Source organism: Nelumbo nucifera, chromosome 7 (assembly GCF_055504915.1).
Source record: "Nelumbo nucifera cultivar China Antique chromosome 7, China Antique-T2T, whole genome shotgun sequence".
Classification (NCBI taxonomy): Eukaryota; Viridiplantae; Streptophyta; class Magnoliopsida; order Proteales; family Nelumbonaceae; genus Nelumbo; species Nelumbo nucifera.
In genome coordinates, this window is record NC_142655.1 from 40,617,710 (window position 1) to 40,628,253 (window position 10,544).

At 36.1% G+C, this 10,544-nt stretch overlaps 1 protein-coding gene across 7 annotated transcripts in view; it reads left to right on the forward strand.

Annotated features, from left to right (window-relative positions):
- Positions 1-8,416, forward strand: part of LOC104590755 (FAM91 carboxy-terminus protein) — a 96,285-nt gene extending 87,869 nt beyond the window's left edge. For all 7 annotated transcript variants that reach the window (XM_010249499.3, XM_010249500.3, XM_088891278.1 and 4 more), the window contains 2 exons: positions 501-2,130; positions 7,705-8,416. In XM_010249499.3, the coding sequence (XP_010247801.1) occupies positions 501-2,130; positions 7,705-7,960 (1,886 nt within the window). In that variant the 3' untranslated portion in view covers positions 7,961-8,416. The remainder of the gene's footprint in view (positions 1-500; positions 2,131-7,704) is intronic.
- The last annotated feature ends 2,128 nt before the right edge of the window (positions 8,417-10,544 follow it).

Consider the following 10,544-nt stretch of genomic DNA (forward strand, 5'->3'; position numbering starts at 1 on the left):
ACAAACCTCTCCAAAAACCCTCCTAATTGGGCTGCAATAAGGATGAAAACCTTCACAACTTGAAAGTGGGAACCCGCTCTGATACCAAGTTGTGAAATACACCTGCAATAACTCAGAAAATATAGAAAAAAAAGAAGAAAAATGAAGGAAATAAGAGAAGAGGTTTCAGCAGTAGGCTGTTGAAGAAGAAGAGAAGAGAAGGGAAGGGAGAAAAGAAGAGTTTGACCCCTTATCTTTAGCTCCCTTGATTACCTTATATTAACTTAATTCTAAAATTAAGTACAATTACATGGATGCCCTTAATGGGGCAGCCAGCACTAAAAAGATAATTAAAGAAAACAAATAAAGGCCCATAACTTTAAACACTAAGGCCCATTCGGCCCATTCTCACTAAAGTTAAGAACCTGGGTTTTCTGTCTGATTAATATTCAAAGTCACTAAAGTTAAGAACCTGAGTTTGACCCCTTCTTTCTTTTTTCCTGTTCAAATGTCTTTTGCAGGTTTGAAATCTCATGCTGTGACACTATATGAAGCAGGCAAACTTGGTGATGCCAGTATTAAGGAACTCTGCAAGGATTTGACTACTTTAGAAGGAGCTAAATTTGAAGGAGAATTGCAGGAATTTGCAAATCATGCCTTCAGTCTTCGGTGTGTTCTGGAATGCCTACAATCTGGTGGAGTAGGTAAAGATGCTGTTGTTGAAGAAACTGGTGATAAGATAGAAAAACTATCTTCAAGCAATCATGATGGCCAGGACGCTACATCTCTTCCGGCTAATATTAGTATAACTGAAGAATCCAGCAATTCCGGTGGAAATGACACTGGTACAGATGTTGAGAATATTCTTGATTTGACCAGTTCTGGGATAACTCATGATGGTGCTGCTGTACTTGAATCTGTTAGTGGAAATGATGAATCACTTTCAGCTACCTTATTGGAAGATAATGGTGACTCCAGTGAGGTCATAAAACCAGATTCTAGGTCTCAGAATGATGATACTTTGATTTTGACTGATAGTTCAGAAAATGGAAAAGGAACTTTAAAGAGAAAAAGGAAATATCGTGTAGATATTCTCCGCTGTGAAAGTTTGGCTGCTCTTGCACCTGCAACATTAGATCGGTTATTTCATCGTGATTATGATATTGTTGTATCCATGGTTCCTCTTCCTTCTTCATCAGTCTTACCTGGACCTACAGGTCCTATTCACTTTGGTCCACCATCTTACTCATCCATGACACCTTGGATGAAACTGGTACTTTATTCAACTGTGCTAAGTGGGCCTTTGTCAGTTGTTCTGATGAAGGGGCAATGTTTGCGGTTGCTTCCTGCACCATTAGCGAACTGTGAAAAAGCTCTAATATGGTCTTGGGATGGGTCAACAGTTGGAGGGTTGGGAGGCAAGTTTGAAGGGAATTTAGTGAATGGAAATATTCTTTTACATTGTTTAAACTCACTTCTCAAGTGCTCAGCCGTACTGGTGCATCCCCTTAGCAAAAATGATCTTGATGCATCTGGAAGGATCACCACTCTGGACATTCCGTTACCATTAAAGAACTCTGATGGTTCCGTTGCTCAGATAGGGAATGAGATTGGATTATGTGCAGAGGAAAGTTCAAAGTTAAATTCACTATTAGCTGATCTATCAAATAAGATAGAGTTATGGACAATAGGTTATATTCGTCTATTAAAACTTTACAAAGAAAGAGAATGCAACTACTTTTCAGCTGATAGTGAAAGCTATGAATGGGTTCCATTAAGTGTGGAATTTGGGATTCCACTTTTTAGTCCAAAACTATGCAGCAATATGTGCAAAAGAGTGGTTTCATCAAAATTACTTCAGACAGATTCACTAACTGACCATCATGATTCAATGCAAGGTTTAAGGAAAAGATTGCGTGATATTTGCACAGAGTATCAAGCAACTGGTCCTACCGCTAAACTTCTGTACCATAGAGAACAATCTAAGGAATCATCTCGCCAACTTATTAATTATGCAAGTGGAAGGTGGAATCCACTTTTGGACCCTTCTTCTCCAATTTCTGGAGCCTTGAGTGAACACCAGAGGTTGAAACTTGCTAATCGGCAGCGTAGCCGGACTGAAGTTCTAAGTTTTGATGGTAGCATTCTCAGGTGAATTATTAATAAACTTTCTACTATACATGTTCACATCGCTAAAATGTTTTTTCTCCATGTCACCAATTTTTGCATCGGGATTTGCTTATGTGATACCTTCTTTGACTTTCAGAAAATTCATATTGGTGAAGGTGTAGGAACATCCTCATTTTTGTAGGCAATAGAACATAAACATGATGCAGCTATACAGTGCAGTAAATAAAACTATAGTTCTATAATATAGTTTACTGCAGTTACTGTAGCAACAGACTATCTAGAACTATCAGGTGATCTCATTTGAGAACACAGATAGGATGGTTAAAATCTGTAACAGTTTTTGCATAGAATTTTTAGGTGTACAGTTCATATAAAGCTTTGGGAAAATTGAAGTGAACAGTTTGTTGCTCCACCAGAATGTTAATACTTGAAAAAAAAACTGATATATGGAAAAGAGGTAGCAGATCCAACAGAAAAAAGGAAAAAAATGGAAATGAAAGGTGGGAATTGGTTTATGGGTCCCAAGGTGTCACTTCCTCCATAGTGGAAGAAGAAAAGCCAAATTGCAAGAATACCCTCTATATATGTGGGGCACTATGACTTATAAAAATGTTTTTATGACTTAATTGTCTTTCAAAAATATCTTTTTTTAGGATGAATGAATCAGCAACATTAGCAAATATGGGGTTCTCTCCACTCCGGATGTTGTTCATTCATTCATCCTAATAAAAGAAATTTTCAAAAGACACTAATATGGACATGTTTGGGCTTTTATGGAGATTAAGAATACAAGTATCTTTTTAAAATATCTTTTATAGGGACTAAAAATTTTAGACCCTAATATGGACTAGTTTGGGCTTGCCTTGAGGGGCTTGGTCGGCGGTCCGGGGGCAAAGCCCCTAGCCTAGATACTAAGCACAAAAAATAAGAGAAAATCAATACATTTTTGAAAGGAGCATGGTTGGGATGAAGCTCTAGGTGCACCAAGCACACGACTTATGAAAGTGTTGTCCCTAGGACCTACGTGAGGCACATACCCTAAATTGCACCTCATCTGTGTGCCTAGGCACACCTTTTAAATAACAAGACAACCCAAAGTCACGTAATCTTGAACTTAAAAAACCTTTTGTTGGTTCTGAACCTCCTATTACTCCTGTTACTGAACCTGATGTCTTGAATTCTAAACTTGATCTTCCTATTCCTATCCATAAATGTAAAAAGAAATGCACCAACTATCTTATTACTAATTATGTTTCTTATGATGCCCCATCACCATCCTACTATGCCTACATTTTCTCCATTTCTTCTGTTCCCATTCCTCACAGTGTCGTAGAGGTAGTGCAATCATCTCAATCGAAGGAAGCTATGAACCAAGAGATGTAGGCTCACATAAAGAACTAGACTTGGGGTATTGCTTCTTTTCCTAAGAATAAAGTTCCAATATGGTGCAAGTGGGGTATATGGTTAAGCACGAGACTGATGGTTCAATTAAAAGATCTAAAGATTAGTTGGTAGCAAAAGGGTATACCCAAACCTATGGTATTTATTGATTAATAGGAGACCTTTGCTCCTATGGCTAAGCCGAACTCTTTTTGAGTGATTATGTCCCTTGCTACCTACTCTATTCTTGCCGTTGTATTGGATAAACGTGAAGAATGTTTTCCTTAATAGTGATCTTCAAGGGGAGGTTTACATGGACCTACCCCTAGGAGCAAGTTTCTTAATGGTGAAGGGAAAGTATGCCATCAAAAGAAGTCTTTCTATGGACTAAAGCAATCTCCTAGACCATAGTTTGACCGATTCAAAAGGTAGTCTTGAAGATTGGATGAACACAATCTTAGCCTAACGGTACCTTATTCATAAAGTGGGTTGATGGCTGTGTGACTATGTTAATAGTGTAATATTGATGGCATTGTAGTCATTGGGGATGACACCTCTGTGGAATTACTAAGTTGAAGTCCTGCCTTGTTTTGAGTTTGAGATGAAGGACTTCTGTGATCTCAGATATATTCTTGGGATCGAAGTTGCAAGATTCAAGACGGGAATCTTTTTTTTTTGATCAGTAAAGACGGGAATCTTTATTTCAAAATGAAAATATGTCCTAGATTTGTTTCAATAAGTAGGAAAATTGGGGTGCAAGCCAACTGAAACTCAATTGATCCCAATCATAAGTTAAGTGGTGATGATTGGGATATCCTTCCAAACAGAGGTGTTTATCAAAGACTTGTTGGTTGTCTTCGTTACTTGTTCTTGACTAGGCCTGATATATCCTATATAATTGGTGTGGGGAGTCAATATTACATAAGCTCAGAACTTCCCACCTGCAAGATGTCAATAGGATTCTTGCTTATCTGAAGTGATGCCTTGGTAAGGATTGCTTTACTCCAACCATGGGATGAAGGTTGAAGCTTACATTGATGTTGATTAGAAAAGATATGTGGATGATAGGAGATCTACCTCTATCTATTATGCTTTAGTGGGTGGCAATGTAGTGTTACGGAGAAGCAAAAAGCCATCTTTTGTTGCCTGCTTTGTGTAGAGGCAGAATACATGGCAATGGCTCATGGAGTATCTGAATTACTATGGTTAAACAACTTGCTTATAGAGATGAAGGTTCAAGCTGATGTCCCAAGAAAGACATGCTATATATATAGCTCAGAATCCTATCCAACATGACCATACAAAACACATTGAAGTGGATAGATGCTTCATTTGAGAGAAAATAGCCAGTGTAGATATATGCTTACCTTTTGTGAGGTCAGAAGACCAATTTGCTGAATGTCTCACCAAGGGAGTTCCCAAGCCAAAGTTTGATAATTATCTAAGTAAGCTGGGCATGGTAGATATCTATTATCAGCTTGAGGGGGGAGTGTTGAGGATATGTTTGTATGTGAAGGAGGGCTTGATTATCTTTAACCTTTTTTTATTTGGGCACCCATCTAGGCGTACTTGTAATTCCTTACACTTAATATAAATAGTTGTTTGAGAGTGTTAAGAATGAAAGAGAAAGAAAGAAGAGAGGAGAAAAACAACAAAGGAAAAAAGAATAATATTTGCCAAAAGTTGTCTATGGCGGCACCCACACTAACTTATATATTAGGATATTTTAAATAAGGTGAAAAATTACAAATGTACACTTGGTGACAAATTAATAGAAAAAAAGACAGCAAAAATTACAAATGTACACTTGGCAACTAATAAAGACTCAGTTACATGTAACCAATCAAGAAGCAAGTGACTAGTTAGCTGTAATAAGGCCACATGACTATTTCAAGCAGAGGAGCAATATAAAAAGAGATGGCTGTACTCTAAAATGGAGAAGATATAAAAATTTCCTCAACCAAGTTCTTTTTTCTCTCTCTCATCCCTTTCCCTTGTCTAATCTGATTCAGGAGGGAAGCCTGTTTGGGCAGTATCCGAACAGATCTCATATCTCCTTTTTTATGTATACAAATGTGAGATTGACACTTATTTTAGGCTCCATGTCATTCCACAAGTAATGCCATAATTTCAGCGTTCTCTTTCTCCCACTCACTAGTCACTAGACTCACTACCCAATCAAATCAGCTAAGGTTGATCATCTTTCAAGTACATGAGTTTACCTTTGGCTATCAAAAATATCTTGATGGACTTTTCCCGCGAAAGATAAAGTTTCTGCCATAGTTGTCAAGGCGACACCAGGGCGACAAGGCGCCCTTTGAGGCTCGCCTCGCTTAATCGCTGAGCAGTTTTGTACTATGTATTGTAAAATACTTTTTTATTCTTTATTTTTTGACGTTATAATTATAAAATTGGCACTACTATTAAACTAAAATATCCATTCTTTGTGTTTATATACTAATTTATTTTTTATTTTTTCTTATTTATTAGGATTTAATGAATACAAGCATTGCTAAATGCTGTATTGAACCCTCAAAGACTTTAAAACGTGAACCAACAAACAAGGAAGAACTTAAATTTTTGTCTAATCAACGCATTTTCTATACTTTAACATGAACTCTATACTTTTCTTATGAAAATTATGAATAATTATTAAGGAAATATGGCTATGGTACCTAGGGAACTACCCTAGGATCTATGTTGTCTATATAAAAAAATCCATCGCCTAGGTGACTAGGCAACAAGGCACCCCCCCTAACGCCCAGCCTTGCCTTGGCACCTTGAAAACTATGGTTTCTGCGTTCAGTTTAATTGAGGTCATCTGCTCATGTTTAGTAATCAGAGGAGACCATTACATTTCATTTTTGATCATCATTACCACTTCTAGCTGCTGCCATGATTTTTGACACACCACAAAACCAGTACTCTTCAATCACAAGAAAGTAAATAATAGAAGGGGAACCAGTTGACAATTCCAACCATAGGTCTGAATGTTTTCTTCATTCACACGTAGTGCAGTCTATTTGTAGGCTGTTCAACACTTAATCACCAATAATGAGCTACCAGACACACATAGAACATCCTACTTTACAGACTGAATTGTTTTGCATCACCAACACTAGCAGTTGATACATGTCTACTGCACATCAGCCCCTCGGTAGAGGGTACACACCACCACATGAACCACAACAGTCACCCATGGTGAGTGCAACCAGAACAAAGGGGAGGAGATCACAGTCCTTACTGACTTGAGTGGTAATAGAAACGATCAAAAAGGATAACAGGAAAAAACAGATGAGATTGCAATTTTGAACACCATGTTCTGAAGTTCAGAATATGGTATTATTTCTGTCCATGCATAGATGAAAAGGAGAGGGTGCACACCACAACAGTCACCCATGGTGAGTGCAACCAGAACAAAGGAGAGGAGATCACAGTCCTTACTGACTTGAGTGGTGATAGAAATGATCAAAAAAGATAGCAGGAAAAAACAGATGAGATTGCAATCTTGAACACCATGTTCTGAAGTTCAGAATATGGTATTGTTTCTGTCCATGCAGAGACGAAAAGGAGAGGGTACACACCACAACAGTCACCCATAGTGAGTGCAACCAGAGCAAAGGAGAGGAGATCACAGTCCTTACTGACTTGAGTGGTAATAGAAATGATCAAAAAAGATAGCAGGAAAAAACAGATGAGATTGCAATCTTGAACACCATATTCTGAAGTTCAGAATATGGTATTGTTTCTGTCCATGCAGTGATGAAAAGGGAAGCAAGAGTTTTAGACTAATTTGAATGGAAGTCAAGTTTCTTCTTCCCATTCATCCATTATGTTGTAAAATGTCCAATCTGCCCCTACTCAAGTTGGGAAAGATACAAGAGACAAACCACAAATAAAAAGAGCAAAGGACAATAATACCTTTGTTTACTTGCTACATAACATAATCTTTGACAGTTCATGTGATCAATGTAAAATGCTATAGCTAGAAACAGAAACTGCATAGTTAATGTTACAGGTGGAAAGATTTTGTAGATGCATTTACACTTCAGCTATTAATCTGTTGAAGCTTACAAGGTCTAATTGACTCAGAATAAATCGGTCAAACCGCTTAAAATATTTGATTCACCATTATCCTTTGATAGTATTCAATCACTATATAAGAAGTAAAGAAAAAAAAATGAAAAAATTGACTCTAGAATATTTATATTGCAGGTCATATGCTCTCACTCCTGTCTATGAAGCTGCCACAAGGCCTATTGAAGAATCACTTCCTGTGAGTACAATGAAAGTGGAGCCAGACGATGCTGATAGCAAGGAAGTTGTCCTGCCAGGGGTTAATCTCTTGTTTGATGGATCTCTTTTGCACCCATTTGACATAGGTGCTTGCCTGCAGGCTCGTCAACCAGTTTCCTTGATAGCTGAAGCTTCAGCAGCCTCAGCATCACTCCAGACAAGTAGGGTCTCATGATATAACCTTATTCTTGCACTTGTGGTTCTGATATATCAACAAAGAGATCGGCCCAATTGTGATGAATGACGTCCATCATAGACGGCAATGTTGTTGGGTCTTGATTGATGCAAATAAAATTCTTCTTTCTATTCCTTTTTGGAAGAAGCCATATGTTCTCAATTGCTTGCTTGGTAGAAAACGTGCGGGAGAGACCCAAATCATCTGGTGATTATATACACCCAATTTAATAACATCTGTAGTGAGCAGTTCATGTAATCTTCTAATGAGGCCCAACCAATTGGATACTATAGAACATTATAATGTTCCCATCTATCGATGGCCTACCACTGTAACTAATATCATTAGGAAGCTAAGTAGGGGATGCTACATTATGTCTACATTTTTTTTATCATTTCTGTATGATTGCAACATGATAATCTTACGCAGGAAAGTGCAAATCCCTCATTTGAACCATTTTTGAGATAGTTTTAACTAGACAGGAGATTGGTATAATGTAGGGCCAAGATTTGATGTTTCGATCAAAGTATCAGAAAATGATTAGGATCAATGTTAAATGGTAAAACATGTGCTGCTTGAAAGACATGATACCGAAAGGGTTTTGACCTCGTGAATTTTGATAAATACGTATTGATCAAAAAAAAAAAAATTTGATAAATACGTCTGATTGGCTAGCAACGGTTGATTGGTTACGAGTTTTTCCAGTATCATGTCTTTCGGTGTTATAATTGAACCCATTTGCATATTGATATTTGAAAGAGTATCAGATTTGCAAATTTAGGATGTCTCTGAGAATGAGAATGAGCTTAAGAAATTCAATAATATGGAGGAATGATTAGAAATTAGAATGCACTTGGATACCTCAGAAATCACCATCATTGTCATCATTATCCTAGCCTCACTCTCTCTCTCTCTACATGAATCCTATTTTGTCATTGTTATTTGATGTCATATCCAGTTTTAAATTATGAGCACTTAAATCCTTCTAGCCCCTTAAACTGGCATTTGTATGCATGTATCCAAATCACTTTAGTTCACTTTCTTTCATTTTGTCACCTATTGGAGTTATTCCTAGGTTCTTGAATGACTTCATTTTTGACCCATTCATTCTAGTTTTTCCGCTAATTTGGTAGCATGAAAAGTTGCAAGGTCTGCCTACGAAGTTGCTAGAAGCATAGCCCATTAAGATATAAACCAATGTCATTTTAGTTCATGTATCCAAATACATGAACTAATTTGGTAGGTTTTTTGTGTTTTTCTATGCATGTATCCAAATTATTTTAGTTCACTTTCTTTCATTTTGTCACCTATTGGAGTTATTCCTAGGTTATTGAACGAATTCATTTTTGACCCATCCATTCTAGTTTTTCCGCTAATTTGGTAACATGAAAGTTGCAAGGTCTGCCTACCAAGTTGCCAGAAGCATAGCCCATTAAGAAATAAACCAATGCCATTTTAGTTTATGTATCCAAATACATGAACTAATTTGATAGGTTTTGTTGGTGCCATGGTCCTAGATTTTCTGATATTGTCTTGTCTCCCTCACTAGGGAGAGTTATTCCCCTTTATATAGAGAGCAAGGTTTGAAGTATTGGAAATGTAATTTTAAGAGACATATCGAGATACTCTTTGGAAACGTATAGATATAGACGAAAAATCAAGATACGCATGTATACACTAGACGAAAAACAAAAAAAAAATTCCTTAAAAATATGAACAATAATAAAAATGAGTTTTATGTGAGTATAACTAATTTATTTGAACATAAAATCCATTCTTTAATGATTTATATAAAGTATCGGGATATAATTAGTAACCATTGAAAAATAATAAAACTAAAATGTATGTATATATACTAATATTTATTAGTTAATAATTTTTTGAAATCATTTATTAGTTAATATTTATTATGTATACAAGTTAATATATACCTTAATTTTTAACAAATCAATATAACTTGTATTCATCTTATTATTATATAAATATTAATAATCAAATTTATAGCATTTGTCAGGAAACATCCAACAAGGTAAGAAAGACTACTTTAAGTATAAAAAAACATGTCTTTCTTATAAGTAATTAATGTTGGCATAATGGTTAATTAATTATTTTTATAAGCAAAAGACTTGGGTTCTAAACTTCTTACATTTGGTTTGTGATTTTTAACAAGTTATTTCACTTGAATAACATTTAATGACATTATTAAATGTTGTAATCAAATGTACCTTAAATGAGCGTTTAATTAAATTATATTAGCATTTAGTGACGTCCCAAACTTTAAGACTTAATTAAAATTGATATTAATGAGAGAGAAGAGATAAATTAAATTTAAATTTAAATTTGATATTAATGAGAGGGAGAAGAGATAAATTAAGTTTAAATTTAAAAAGAAGTTAAATTTGACTGATACATAATGCCTATTGGTTCATTTCGGGTATGTATCGGTGCATTTCGGATTGTATCGGCCGATACATACCCAAAACAGCCCGATACAAAGCCGATACGGACCCGTACTGGTTTGATACAGATGAAAAAATACGAAACCCTATAATTAGACATGTTCCGTGTATCGAAACTCTTCTGA